Source organism: Solea senegalensis, linkage group LG7 (genome assembly GCF_019176455.1).
Source record: "Solea senegalensis isolate Sse05_10M linkage group LG7, IFAPA_SoseM_1, whole genome shotgun sequence".
In the NCBI taxonomy this organism is placed as follows: Eukaryota; Metazoa; Chordata; class Actinopteri; order Pleuronectiformes; family Soleidae; genus Solea; species Solea senegalensis.
This window is the reverse complement of record NC_058027.1, coordinates 21,492,688-21,508,326: the sequence shown is the minus strand read 5'-3', so window position 1 is coordinate 21,508,326 and position 15,639 is coordinate 21,492,688. Positions and strand designations below refer to the sequence as shown.

At 37.1% G+C, this 15,639-nt stretch overlaps 1 protein-coding gene across 2 annotated transcripts; it reads right to left on the bottom strand.

Moving 5' to 3' along the window:
- Window positions 1-227: 227 nt before the first annotated feature.
- Window positions 228-13,820, bottom strand: def8 (differentially expressed in FDCP 8 homolog). 2 transcript variants are annotated; one of them, XM_044029622.1, is made up of 12 exons: window positions 13,684-13,820; window positions 11,963-12,097; window positions 7,905-7,999; window positions 7,380-7,529; window positions 6,255-6,396; window positions 5,889-6,053; window positions 5,007-5,134; window positions 3,783-3,896; window positions 3,383-3,463; window positions 2,857-2,997; window positions 2,594-2,703; window positions 228-1,744 (listed from the first exon to the last, which is right to left on the bottom strand). In XM_044029622.1, the coding sequence occupies exons 2-12, from the start codon at window positions 12,081-12,083 to the stop codon at window positions 1,657-1,659; spliced, it is 1,335 nt and encodes a 444-aa protein (XP_043885557.1). In that variant the 5' UTR covers window positions 12,084-12,097; window positions 13,684-13,820; the 3' UTR covers window positions 228-1,656. The 2 variants fall into 2 exon arrangements, with proteins under 2 accessions (XP_043885557.1, XP_043885558.1); XM_044029623.1 differs by lacking the exons at window positions 11,963-12,097; window positions 13,684-13,820 and adding an exon at window positions 10,145-10,222.
- Between the last annotated feature and the right edge of the window lie 1,819 nt (window positions 13,821-15,639).

Here is a 15,639-nt window from a genome sequence, read left to right as displayed (position 1 = left end):
CATGGAGGGCATGACCTCCTGAGGTTAACGTCATCAGGTAACTTATGCAGACAATTGTCATACTCAAGTTAATTGCGTCCGTGAAAACATGATTACAGACACACAAAACCCGAACAGGACAGAAAACATGTTATGAAATGAACGGCGAAATGAAACGTAAAATTGCTTGCATGAGTTCACCCATCACTAGGTGAGCGTTGAGCTCAACGTCAACACGATGCCGCATCTTTCACATACTGAATAACTTTATTCATGCTCGACTCCACATGATTTTACAACAGGACATGGCTTTCAACAACACTGTGCACTGTTAAGTCTATTCGACTGACACAACATCATACTGAACACAACAAATACATGAGGTCAACAAGCACAGGTGTCACTTAATATCTTTGTCATCCGATGACAAAATGTGCTACTTTAAGACTGTAAAAACATGAACATGACAGCTACCAGCTGTACGGCATGTTACCTGACACCTTTTTTTTAGGCACACAATGATCATGAGTATTCACATCGGTTTACTTAACACTGAAACTGGAGCCATCAAACAGATCAATCTGTGTGAAATAAGTTCACAGTTTTGGGGTAAAAGGAAAAGCATCTTTAATCTCCCACATTTCTTGTAATTCTCCTGGACGGGAAATGTACCGAAAATGCATGCTGTGTGGTTATACAGGGTGCTCTATTTCAAAGGATAGTTTAGTCCTTTTTATTGTGTCAAATATTCCCAGTCTTCAGGGTGGCTCATTGAAAAATGAAATGCAAAAGGAGATATTGCTTTTGTACAATGGCTCTCAAACTGAGGAGCTGCATTGCGAGCAAAGCATAGACAAGCTTGTATAAAAGAAGTGGCCGATAGATGAACCGATACAGCAACAGGGCGATTTATGGACCCAAGACCAAAGTCTTTTCACTCAGCTTCTCCAGTACACGGGGGGATGAAGAAGAGAGAGCACAGTGTGTCTTGTGTTTCTAAATATTAACACCAGAAAGTATGAAACCACACGTTCAGAGACAAATTAGGAGACTGTACATCCCAAACACAAGGAGAAGCCTGTTGATTTCTTCTGGAAAAAAAGGAACATAAAGGTTTTGGGAACTATTGCTCGGGGTCAGGAAATAGTTTTAAGATCTTAAGAAATGTTTTTAAGATTATGAGCCTAAACTGTAAACCAGGCATTTCACACAGATAAGTGACTGTTTCGCTTCCGACGTACTTGACCTGATAAACTTGGAACCGACAGCTCTGGACAAAGTTGAAAAACATAATCTTTCCACTTAATACAACACAGCTTGCATGTGGAAGCTGACGTTTAGTTTAAACTTTACTTTTCAGCAAATGTAGCAGTACACAGTAATGCAATTAATACCTGTGCGGTGAATATAAATTTCCTTCATGCTTAGTCACCTATTTCACTGTAAGGCATCTATTACCTGCGGAGCAAAATCTGCACAACGTTCAGTACATCCAATTATAGTGTAAATTAAAAAGTTTGCTAAAAATATATAGATATGTATATATTAATTTACAGATGGGTTTCTTGATCTTCTGCTTCGTAATGTAGTGCGCCGAAGGACACCGCAGTTTACACATAATGCACAAAACAAGCCAAAAGTGCAACATCGAGTAACATCACATGGTCCTTTCCAGAGTTACGTGTCTTCCGACACATCGTCCTGTTTGCGCTCAGTCATCCGGGCACACCGGGGACAAGTTGTGGAGTTGTCATAGTAACAGTCTCTGAAGGAATAATAACAAACACCAACAATGTGATGTTGACTTGTGATTACAGCATCAATTAATCCATTAATCAGGGATTCTGGAATTAGAAAATTCAACAACAAATAATGTAAAATAATGTTATATAATAGATTGCATAAGTAGTTTTTAGGTTTGGTGACGTTTCGGAAATTGTACCATTTTGCAACCAGATGAAGGAGCTAAACAATGTTTTTCAACTGTGCAGCATCTAATTTTCCCACCTCTGCTTCTTATTGAATAATTTTATTCCCACCCCCATAAACATCTTAAGCAATAAATAAGGAATTAAAAAAACATGCTGTAAAGTGTATTTTATTCTCTGTGTATTTTACTAGTTAAAGTCAAATAAGTCATATAAGTATATTTGACATTGCACTGACATTGAGCGTCAAAGACAATTTTCTGTTGTGACATATTTGTCCTTATGCAGCAAATCCAACAAAGGAGGAACAGTCAACGGCTACATGAACATTGTCCACATTGTCATAGAAAGATTCAAACGTCTTATTTTTTCTCAGTAAAATGAAAAACTCTCCACAAATCACTCGCATTTCAATATTCATTTCATTTAAAGTTCTCATGAGACTAGAGAGTTATGATACATCCATATTAAATCAATAAAATTGCCATTTTATTTATGGACAAAAAGCACAGCAAAGTTGCTGCTACGTAGCTGCTGTCAGTGTGTCGTGGCCACCAGCAAACGGTACTGAAGATTTATAAGTACAATTAATTTAGGTTGAAAAATACATGAATCCCCCTTGAATGCCTTTCATTCATTGACCTCATTTGACTTCAGATCTCACATTTAGCAGGTTGTTGACTGACCTGTGGAAAACAGCAGAGCAGTCGTGGCAGACGGAGGTGTGACTGTCGAAAGGGAACAGGATGTCTCCTTCTTTGCACAGCTCACACACAAATCCTTTGGCCTGACAACGCTACACACAGAGACACACACAAAGATCAGGCTCAGATTAACAAAAAAATCATACCTAACTTGGCTTATGATACGATATGATTACTAATATTTCTCTTTTGAAGTGGTAAACAAAGGAGACATCAACAACAGTGTAATCACACTCAAAGCTCACCTCACAGTCTAGTTTGATGTGTTTGGCGAATGTAGTGTGAATCTCAGTCAGGGAGCAGCTCAGTCTCCCACTGGAGATGTCAATTAAATCCTGTAGCGAGTACATGTCATCGTTCTCTACAAAGTGCTGTCGATCTTGTAGCTGGAGAACAGAGGAAAAAACTATTTAGTCAAAATGAGCAACTGCATTATGTACATACATGCAGGTGACCTGAAAAATGAAGGATGAAAAACAAATAAAATTATTTCACTGTAGTAGCCAACAACCAGTCATGCATCCAAGATTTAAGCATTGTTGAAACAAAGATAAAACCAATTTTATTTTAACACACACACACACACACACACATCAGGACTGACTAGCTGACCTCTTACAGTGTGACAAGTTTGTTTTTATATTTGCAAACTTTCTTGAATCAGTACAAGCTCTCTCCCTTCCACCACACGGTGGCACTGTTGTAACATATAGAACAGTAGATGGGATTTCACAAGTCATATAATTTGTAGTTCCGTAAATAAGTGATGACCTGTAGCAGTAGCCGAGCCTCCATTGCCTCTTTACAGGTAATAAAATATGGTTTCATCAACAGAATGTCCTGACGAAGTTTCTGTAAAGAAAAGAAACACACAAACTGTCAGACATCTTTAAAAAAAAACAGTTGCTTTCATTTTTTTTAGTTAGTGGGTATGGCAAGGTTCTTATTTATTCCTTTTTTCCAACACTGGCAAACCACCTAAGAAATACTCTTTCCCACTGCCAGTAGAGAAGTTAGCCTTTTCTCCTGTGAGGTATCTAATTCAAAACAAAATAAAGCATATTGTGTATATATAATGTATATAATGTACCAGCAAATACTGTCATTGTTCAAACAATCAAATCCATAAACATATCACATTGTGATGAAATTGTCTATTACAGCTACCCACCCTGATCTCGACCAGTTCCTCCACAAAGTTGAACAGCAGAGGGTTGATTTCCTTCAGCTTCAGCACAGGTCGTGGCATCATCAGACCCAGGTAGCGCAAAGAGGAGCGACAAACCTGAAAAAGGAGACACAGGGTCAGACCACAGGCTGGCTGAATACTTCTACATGAACAAATGTTAAACCTCAATCAGTAAGGAGCCCTTTTGGGTCAAAGCACATCATGTGATTTGGATTCACAAGCCACTTCCTACTGATCTGGAGGTCAGACTGGTCATCATCAAAATGCATTTCAAAATGTTGTTTAACATCAATGATGTTTAACAAGATTAGATTAAACTTGATAAAAATAAATGTTTGACTTGATAAAGCTCCACTAGAGCCAAAGAAAACATGATTTCATGGACTGTGCAGTATTGCTGATGACTAGAAAATTGACTTTGACATGTGACATTGATGGACTTGCCCTTAAAGTTTATTTTGTACTGTAATGAAATTCAACTTTTGTTAGTTTGTTTGTCAAAACACAGAAGATGACCATTGCAGATGAGCCAGTGAATAACTGCAACTGCAAAAACAGAATGTAATATATTATATATTTACACCAAGGAGATTCTTTTTAGCAAGGTTGGAGGACGGCGTATGGTTAATGGAAAAAGCCATTCAATTTTGTAGTAGATTTGATTCAATGAGTGGTTATAGATTTTTTTTCATTTTCTTTCAAATAGCAAAGTCACAAAATAAAGATGCATTTTTTTAATGGACTCTGGGGCATGGAAATAAGTGGTTTCCTGTTAGAAAAGACAAAGCAGAGAACATATTCTGAAGACAGTGTGCACTCTACTTAAATGTAGATTTAAGATTTAAGTGAGAAATTGGTTCTTTCTGCTGTCGACAGACATGGTCATGTTTCCTTGCATCTAGCCCGGCTGCCTTCATGCACAGGAGGCATGCAGACTGCAGATAGATGTAATACTTAAAACTCTCTATAAATACTGTACCTCATAGATCTATGAGGGGTGGCTAAAGCAAACATAATCTATTGCCTTTGGATTCCAATCTCTCCATCATCTATGCTTGTACGTATACGGTCTTTTGGGATCTTTAGTGATCCAGTAAAATACTGTTCTCATATTCCAGAGCAACAGCATCCACCATCTTTACTGTTCATAAATACAGCTGACCAAGAGATCACACACACATATGTTGCTGCAGTTGGTAAAAGTACCTTGCGTTGTTCAAACTCCCAGTTGTGGATGACACGAGCTGGGATGATGGCCGTGTCGTTCCAGTGACATGTGCTGCAGTAATACTGGCCTGTGTAGTCACACTGTCTGGCCTCACTTGGGACACCTCCTATAAGACACATTAGGCACAGTCCATTCAAACTGTAACAAAAGAAAACTTGATGTTTTTCTTAACATTTAAAAATAGCCTCAAAGACAGACCGAGCTGAAAGCCAAAGTCCCAGACGTTTGAGCAGCATTCTCAGGATGAAATCATGATTCGATTAAAGATTTCTCAGAGGGCAGTGCAATGCTACCATGCTTTACAGAAACTGTTATCAACTGTATCCAAAGCATGATCAGTGTGACAGTGACTACACTATCAGAAGACTATTAAATCAAGATTATTTCTATCAGAGGCACCGGAAATTTGGAAAGGCAGGAAGGTCACAAACAACTTGCTAATAAAGAACACAAGACTCCAGAGTGCAAAAGTCTGTTCCGAAGGATAAGAACCTGTTTTCCCTAATCAATTCTCTGGAGGGGAAACAAGGCAAAGCACCTGTAGGGTGGCACAAGAAATGCCAGCATTTTATATACAATTGACCAATTAATTATGAAGTAGAGATGCTGGTGAGCCGAAATGGAAGGGTCATCCGTTTATTTGGCACCAATCATTAGATAATTGTGTCTTATGAGTCAGGACGGTGACAAATTGCAGTATTGATATTCTGACACACCCTTAATCCTGAATGTCAAGTATCTCACCCCCAGGAAATGCTACAACATAAATTACTTCTAGACTATGTGTATTACTTACAAAATATTCAGTTTCCCTATAACAACCTACCAGCCATAATCCAACACAGTTCATTCATACTCACTCAGTGAAATAGGCGTGCGACATTCTGCGCAGCGGTAGTCCTGCCGGTCGAGTCCAATCTCAGGGCAGATGCTGAGCTCGTATTCCGACTGGTGGCTGACCTTTGATTTCACACAGGGCTTGGTAATCAGGTTCATACACTTACTGTGGCAGCGGTAATAACAACCTAAGAGAGGAAATAGTTAATCAGCTCATGTAATTTTTTTTTTTTTTTAGCACATTAAAAGTAACATGAATGCTGCCACTTCAGCAAGTGAAAAGTCATAATTTAAAATGAAAATGAAACTTATATATATTTTCTAACAGTATCCATATCCAATATCTCAAACTGATTTCATAAAACATCCCACATTTTAGTGTGTCTCACCTGAGCAGGTATACCACGTCTGAATAAGGCCCCAGATGATAGTGCTACACTTGTCACATGTCTGTTTCACGCTCTTGCTCTTTTCCTTCGAAAAGCGGTGCTCGAGCAAAACCCTCAGATTGGGTTCATCCTCCTCTGGGTCCTTCCAAGAGATTAAGCACACAAAATAAGTGCAATAGCAGTATGAAACAAGTTCATTAGTGGTTGTGGTATACATGTGTTCTTGCAAAATATGTGCATTTATACAGATCTTAGACAAATTAGGACATTTAAATATTCAACCAAAACCCAGTTATCATTATAAAGCTTGAGGTGCTCTGAGAAAATGATTTACAGTTTGCAGCATGATGACACTCAGCTGCTTCAAATTATGTGGTTTATTTGACCCGACACAATGTCAGTAAAAAAAAAAAACATCCATACGCTGCAGGAAAAATTGACGGATGACTTGTTTTACTAACGTACATGCATAAGGTTAGTGACATCACTAAACAATTGTGGCTTTGTGTTTTCTGAAAATGTTCCTTTTGTTTATCCCCGTTAGCGTGAAACGCTCTGAAATTTCTGGTCTGTTTCGGGTCATCAGTCTGACACACTGGTAGTATCCCATCTACACAGATTAGATAATCAGTAATTTAAGAGGCTAAGCACTAAGGCTGTGTCTAACTAATCAATACAAACTAAATATGTTTTCTTGAAATAAAAAGCTTTTATATCATAAATCATTTTTGTGAGTCAAAAGAAATTCTGAGAAACAGACACTATGCTATTTGAGACAATGATTTTGTTATCAGCTTATCACACTCAAGAACACATCAAGAATGTTCTCTTTTATCTCACTCTGTCTATTTGTATACAGCTCGTCTGTCTGTCTGTCTCTCTGTCTGTCTGTCTGTCCATCCTCACTAAGTCACCTCATAAACATGTTTGGTGAAGCATCCTCATAATAACTAAACAGCAAGCACCGCCTCTTTGTGGAGTTCTGGCTCCTGATTAAATTAAGTGTCGTCGGAAAGCCTTCACATAGATTCAGAACCCTGAAACTGAGACTCATGTCACTCTAAATCAGTAATAGCTCTCACAATATAGCCAGTAGACCATTTTGTTATCAGCCTCAGTTCAAACCTTAAGCTCCTGCAGTTTGAGACGAAGGTGAATAAGTTTCACCACGGTGTCCTTTTGTCTCTCCGAATGTTCTGGCAGCTCCAAGATCAGTTTTTTACACTCCTCTATGGCCATTTTCAGCTGTTCAATGTCGGACGCCACAAAAGAACCCTGGAAGATGATGAAAGGAAACATCAAACATTAAACATGCAGTATATGAATAGGGATGTTTTGTGCCATTTTTGTTTGTCAAATATGATGACAATGGCATTCAGATACGTATACAGAAAAATTGTTTATGACAGGAGGTTAGAGTAAAGCTAATTTATAAATATGCATGATGGATTTGTGGGTATTCAGATATTGTGATAGTGTAAAGAGCTGGAAGATAATGAAGATGTGAGCCAAAAGAACATAACTAAAACATTGGTCTTAGTGTCAGCAAATAATTGTATCAAACATCAGTCCAGAGTTTCACATTCTTTGAATCATTAACAGTGCTATATTTGAAACTGAGGCAAATAGCAGAAACAGACATTTACTTACCATAGGACATGAGAAGTGATCTTCCGCTAGACCAAGGTCCATGGTCCGGTCTGTGCTGTGAGTTCTGCTCCTAGAGAACAGCTCGGATCTGATTTCTAGAAAACAGAAGGCAACGTGGCATAAAGCACTATTTTTCACCTAAGTGTACAAGCAGTCTTGTCCATTCAGTCGATACATGGCACACATTCCACACACTCGAGAAGTCTCAAAGAACGACAAGTGCAAACATGGACACCTGATGAAGTTCATGTTTCTGTTAATGTGTAACTGAGACAGCCTACTGTGTGATTCAAACTGCTGCTCAACAAGCTACAGGAGGTGCTCACTGAAACTAACCCATTGTTGTGTTTTTACCGCACTGTGCAAATGCAGTTTCAGTCAACACATGTTGCATAAGCTTGTTGATTAAAGAGACCAAGACACGAAAAGGGCTTTTGGAAAATACCTTCTAAATAATCACTGAACTGAATATAAGTACCAAACCTATATTGAGTAAATTCCCTTGAGGTGTTCTTAAAGAAATCACAGTCACAAGAATGGGACAGATGGAAAACCTGATAACACAATTTATTGGCTTGTAAACACGACAACTGCTTTTCCTATAGAGCTCCAGACACCACAAGACTCAGTTTGTTTACACCGCCAAAGTGGCAGGAAAAGCTCCTGCACAGTTTAAATCCACAGAGATCAATCAATAGACAGACTGAATATATACTGCTTTTCAGACATTGTTCCAGACCTGCAGTATTCCGACATGTTCACCCTTCTGATAAACTTCCCTTAATCCTACTCCGGAGAAAGCCCACACATCACAAGGCAACAATGATGCAACATTGCAGATGTCAACTGCTGCAAAACCAAAAGCATTAACAGCATTTACGACATGTTTGTGTACAACTCATAAAAGTAGATCCAATATTCAGGTGTACACTGGTAACTTGTTCACTTTGTCGATCTTCCATTACAGTTGCATGTATTAGTGCTGTATAAAAACATGGACTCAACATGAATACAAAAACACAAAATATGAACAAAAAAATAGTGAAAACATTCAAGTATAGTCTAATACGTGACGATAAACTTGCCCTGTAAAAAACACCACATTATTATAATGCAGAGCTCTTGTTAAATCTGTGTAGGAGGTGTTTAAATCGATACAACTGAACTATCAAGGCTTTCATTTGTGGAGTATTGTTGCAAGGAACTACATTAGACTGAAAGCACTTACACTGTAGAGCAGTTCATAATACTGTTTCCATTAGAAGCACAAAGCTTTCACCTCCATCCTCTACATGCATCCATCATATACACCACTGGAAGCTGGACATGACCCGAACTGACACTGGGTGAGAGGCAGAGTAACCTCCTGCACAGGTCACCACAGTCTAACAATCAGATGTCTCCTAACTGTGTGGACTGTAAAGCCAGAGTAACAGGAGAAAACCAACACAAACACACACACACAAGAACATGCAAAATTCACACAGACAGGCTCCAGTAGAACCAGGAGTTTTGCTTGTCAACATGAAAAATAAGACAAAATAAGGCAGCATACTATCAAACAAAATTGAATTTGGGGAAAATATCAAATTGCAATTTCTCTGACAGATACTGCAAGTGCAACGTGATTTGCAGTGTAATTTCATGCTTTCAAAGTCAAGCTTCAAATCAATATTCACTACCAATTTAAAACAAATGACAGCCCACTACCACACAACAGAGTCAAAACATTAACTATAAATTCTTAAACAAGTCTGATAACTGTTTACTCATATAAATTGTTTCCAACATGTATGAGTTACATTCACATTTCTGTAGAAAACAGAACAATTCAATTTAAATAGAATCGATTTTAATTTAGAAACAATTAATTGTTCAGCCCTAAAAAAAAAGCAGTGGCTAGTTTACACGTCAAACTTACTCCTCATACCAACCTGCATCATGAAATAAATAATGGCAACTGACTGTTTTGTTTAGAAAAAAAATACAGACATACAAGAGTCAGGTAAAACGGAATATAACAATTAACCAAAATTTAAAGTGCTATACAAGGCTTTCAATGTATATTCTTTCAAATCATTCACATTCAGCCATGCTACTGATGTATTTCACCAAGACGACAAGGAAGAGGAAAAAGAACAAGAGGAAAAGGAAAGAAAGGAAGAATGCAATAATGCAACATTATGGATGCCAACTGCTGTAAAACACCAATAATAACAACATTATATTTCTGTCATTACCTGCATACACCTCTGATGAAAACATGTCGACTAAATTCAGATTCAGCGATAAGCCAGTGAACTCAGCTCAGCGAACACATCGACTCGCTTGTCATCAAACATAAAGTTCTTTAATTCCTGAAACCATAGATACAAGAAGCATTCACATAGCGCTGCTTACACTTCAGTTTTTCTTTTCCTCTGGTTTGGCCACAGTATCTTCAACTTCCTTTTCTGGGAGTTTTAACAGCCTCATTTTCAACAAGATGTACGAGATAGAAAGTCAGCAAGTGACATTTAGAAAAGCAGGAACTCCAGAAAACACCTCCCACTGCAGCCCCCAACTGTTAAGTTGGTGAGCTTTAGAGAAAATCTATGAGAGAAGTCTATGGAGGAGTCTATCTCTCCCCTCCTCCCACAATGATCAGCTAAATAATTAAGCCTCGGACACAACACAGACAGGAAATCATTTGTATACAAAAATGTCAAAATAATCCTTAATGATTTGGCTGCTATTGACAATATTTTCAAATCATAAGAGATTAGTCAGTGATGACTAGATGACTGCAAGTGGACTACACGCACTTCCAGCCGAGCCAGACAGAATTTGTATGACGTAAGAGTTTAAATGTTTGAATATTTTGTTACATTCACATCATCACTTTATGTATGGGATCCAGACCAGATACACTGTAAGATGCTAAACAAGGTTGTCTTTGTTTTTATATGCTACTGACATCAACACAAAAATCAGGTCCATCTGCTGTTATGACTAATAAAGCTCACATTTCATCATGAGATCTTTGTGGCTATCCGAATAAATTAACTCATAAGTTGCGGGAAAAGGCAATGCGAGTCATCTTCGGATAAAAAAAAAAAAATCCCCAAATGGATCACTGTAGCTCCACTCAATATGATCCAATAAATAAGGGGCTCCAAAACTGTTCAGCCTCTGATCCTCAATTTTACTCTGCCAGATACGCATGATCTTTCCTAAATGTTCTGTAATTTGGATTTGATTCATCAAAATCACCTTGTGACACCCCCAACTCACGTTTTGAAGCCTCCAGGATCACATCCTATTGGACAACACCAGCTAACAGTTATTCTGGTACTTGTCAATGTCCATCTTTCTTAAGGGGAACATGATTTTCAAAACTGACATCATTTTTCTATTGAAGAAGACCTGGAACTAGCGATTAAGTCCTTTACGCCAATGTTAACTAATTTTATGAATCAAGCGAGAGGCAGGATCATATACTTCAATTTAAATTGACATCTCTTTCACCCCCTGATGGCAATTCAGTGTATTATGACTTCAACCAGAACCATGGTCCATTCCTATGTCCAGTGGTCTATGTTTGTACTAGGGATGGTACAATACCAAGGGTGTCTGATACAATACCAATATCTCAAAGACATATAAAGTCATTTTAGACCTTTTTAAACCATGAAGCTGTTAATTTGTGCCATTTCAATTATAGACATAATTCCTCAACAAATATTTTTAAATAAACAGCCCAAAACATGACTCAGGAAAAATGCTATTGGTGGTTTTTGTTTACATTTTTACAGCCTGTGCATCATAAAACAGGATTTTTGGATTGTATCAGAATTATCAGTTTTTTATCTGTCCATTACAGTGATTTTGACCGGTATCGGACTGATACCAATACTGAGTATTGCACTGACTCATCCCTAGTTTATACCTCCAAATGACAAATGTATGAGTGACAAATAAAAATTTCAGGTGGAAAAGAAGCAACAGTAAAATTATTTCAGACGCCCCACTTGTTATTGCAAGGTCATGATTTTCCTGTGAAGACGAGGTGACTTTACCGTGCTGGGGGGGAACCTTGCCTCCTTGTGGAGCATCATCTTCTTCTTCTTCTTCTTCTCCCCGATCAAAAGGATTGAGGCGTGTTTGGCGGAAAAGTGCAAGTTTCTCATCATACTCCATTTCATCGGCTACATCTGAGGAAGATAAAATGCAATAGTATTGTCACAACAATAGGTTTGTCAGTTTTCCAATTAAACCACTCTGTGCCAAGGGAAATGTTTGTGGACAACAATACTCTACACAGACGATCAAAAGGTAAATAGGTCAAAAAGAAAATTTGCAAATATATATATGTAAAATATAAAATATGATTATGATGTACTCAAAATTATTGTACTACTTGATAATAATTTAAATTATTCTATTTTTTTATCATGCGTACTAATTGAAGTGATGACTGGGTGATACAGCATAAAATGTCAATGTTTTAACAACTTTCAAATCAGGACAAACTGATAAATGTCATGATACATATCAAAAAATGTATTAGGAAAATTGGGACACTCTAAATTGACCGTAGGTGTGAGTATGAGAGTTTGTCTCTATGTGGCCCTGTGATGGACTGGCGACCTGTCCAGGGTGAACCCCGCCTTTTGCCCTATGCCCTTATTGCTTGTTATATGGCCATTCTGTGACATACTTTAATTTTAACACTAAAGTGGGACAAAAAAAAAGTAGAAAACAAAATAACACACCATGACTTCAGTGAAATTTCAGTAGAATACCATGGATTTAGCTGAAATGTCAAGTAGAATTTCATACATATTATGTTTAATGAGAAATAAAAGAGACCCTAAATTCCATCCATCCATTTTCTACTCATGAATAAATATCAGAAAAATAAAGGTTTTGAGAATCGTCCACTATTTTGATCATCGAATAATCAGTTTGAGTGTTCTTTTCAATAAGCTTCTGAAATGCAAGTAGTTTGTCTTTATTTTATAAATAATTAAAAAAAGAAATAATTTGAGAGACATTCAAGACCATCAGCTGTTCGAGGTTTGGTAAATGCTAATCAACATTTTCTAACAATTTACAAACCAAAATAGGACTCTATTAAATCAAGGAAATAATCATATTACAGATTAATCTATTATGAAAATAATCGTTAGTTGCAGCTCTAGAAACTGGCTGATTGTGGTTTCAAATTAAAAAAGAAAAGAAAACACAAAGCTTGTTGAACATCGAAATAACTGGAAGTGCATTTGCTCAATGTATAAACATTATTATTAATACAATAATTATTTTATATACAATTTTATTAAATTCCAAAATAACACGAGTTCAACATAACTCAACAAATAATGCAAATGCAATCCGACATTTCATTCTGATAATTATTAATATCAAACCATTTTTAATAAAGGAAATTAGCAGCGAAACCCAGCCCTGCACGCTATTTATTTTTTAAATAATTGAATGGGTCAATCGAGGAAACGCCGCAAACACAGAGTCACGTTAGAAATACACCCTATAATCCGCCGTTGACAGCTCACCTGCTATTTAGAGCGATAATTTTGATTATATTTGTTGGAGTAAAACCAGTCACAGCTTGAGCTAAAGGCTACCAGCGGAGAGGAGCATCAACACACCATCAATATACACATGTCAACAGCCAGCTAACGCTAGCTACTAAACTAGCTAAAAAACGAACCAGTCCACTGTTGTTTTGAGGCAGCTTTTTTGCTAATGTCACTGCTCCGTGTTACAGGACGCTTACCCCGTTGTTGACCTCTTTTATCTTGAGGGAAACTCAGCACCCCTACTTCATGTTATATAATAACACTGGCCGTTCAAGACTAACGTACTTCCCCGTGATGTTTGTATCCGCCACCAGCAGCAACATCACAGAGGATAAAAAAAAGTGTCAAGTCACACTTCTTCGTCAAGAGATCTATATCCGCTAATGAATTTCAAAATAAAAGACCATTCGAGGAAAACCCTGGCCTGACAGTAGAATTTTACCAATCTACTTAATGTTTCACCACACCTATTCTCTCAGTAATCTGGATCTGTTGGATTGGATGAAAATGTGTCTTAACTAAATAAATAAACTCAATAAATAAACTTAGCACAAAAAGTGAGCAAATATGTGTTTGGTCGATTATTTCTTTGTTGTAACAATGCGTCTTGGCAATAAATCTTATACCGTTCGAAAGCTTCTTTATTTGCCTTTTAAATTGTGCCACATTCTGCATTTTACCAAATCTTCTCTGCCAGTACCAAACAGCTTATTATTCTGCTATTGACTCATGTTTGGTGTCGTTTATTGGATTGGATGATTGAAGTCTGAAGAAACATATTGCCCCACAAACAGTGGGTTAGGGTTATACCACAGTCCAAGTTCCTACGACAGGCCACTTAATTTGCAGCGGTTTTGTTGTTGACTTATGTCCAATTATTTATTATCAATTATTTATTTACAAAAACAAAAACAAAGTACCAGTACCAGAATATTGCAGTCCAAATTACAAACACTTGCTTGATTCCTTATGCAGTTTATACGTATAAAACTTAAAACATTAAAAAATGTATACACATCCACGTGTGCAAATTCCTCCATATCACACTACTGCCCACGTGACCAAACTGCCTTAAAGCTCACTTAGCTGTCGTAAAGCTCAAATACAACATGCTTTTATCCAAAAAAAATCAGTTTCAAATTAACCATAAACTTGAGTGTATTAACAACATATTACATATACTAAAAACACTAACATTTAATGCTACAAAATTACATTGACTACCTCCAGAATTTGGGCGTGGAAAGAATGGAATGGCCTGTCTAACGTCAATCAGCGTCTTCAAAAACGTCTTATGCTGCAAAGAAACCAAAAAAATTAAAGTCTTAGAGAGAGTTGTCAGATAATGAACACAATAAAATGCATTTGAGTAAACCTGTTTTCCATCAGACAGTATTGCAAATATTAGAAATATTGTCCTAATTTGTGTTTTCATGCATATCTGAAATGTTGGAGTTGGTTCAGTTCACCAAGATAAGCAGTAGGTGTGAGTGCAGGTCACTAAGGAAGAAGGAGCAATAAAGAGCTTGTTGGTCACATTTGATTGCTGCTTCTGATCTGTTAACGTAGTAATATTATTTCGAGCACAATGAAAAGTAAAAGCTAGACTTTAAATCATGTAATTTGTTAAATGTCATCCTTTATTCACTAAATCTGTTTACCATGTCCGTGTTTACCTTTTATCATTACATCATTGTTTCCCACTTCCCTCAAGTGTAAACCCATCAAACCATAATTTTCCTCTCATTTATCTGTGTTATGTTATGTTCACATAAAAGAAGAAACAGATATACAAACAGTATAAACATGACCAAACGGATACTGGACAGAAAGGAAAGAAAAAACATGGCATGCACAGGAGCAACCAAGCAATAAAAACTAATGGCTGGTTATATGGCCTTTCTAATCTGTGACATACTTTAATTTAAACACTAAAGTGAAACATGAAAACAAACTAACACACCATTACTTCACACCATTAGCACTTCATAGTTTGATCTACTTGAAGCTCTTACTTACTTCTAGCTCTTATTTGTACCCAAATGTTTAAATGCACTTTTGTAAGTCGCTTTGGATAAAAGCGTCTGCTAAATGACATGTAATGTAATGTAATGTAATGTCTTGCATGTTTAAGTTTAATCCTAAAAGCAGGA

What these genes read in the sequence shown, in the direction of transcription:
- def8 (XM_044029622.1), bottom strand. Translation starts at nt 12,083, where the DNA reads ATGGAGTATGATGAGAAACTTGCACTTTTCCGCCAAACACGCCTCAAT. An exon ending in TCGCACGCCTATTTCACTGA is followed by an intron (nt 5,135 to 5,888) that starts GTGAGTATGAAT and finishes TGTGTCTTATAG; the next exon opens with GAGGTGTCCCAAGTGAGGCC. An exon ending in AGGCTCGGCTACTGCTACAG is followed by an intron (nt 2,998 to 3,382) that starts GTCATCACTTAT and finishes TCTGTTCTCCAG; the next exon opens with CTACAAGATCGACAGCACTT.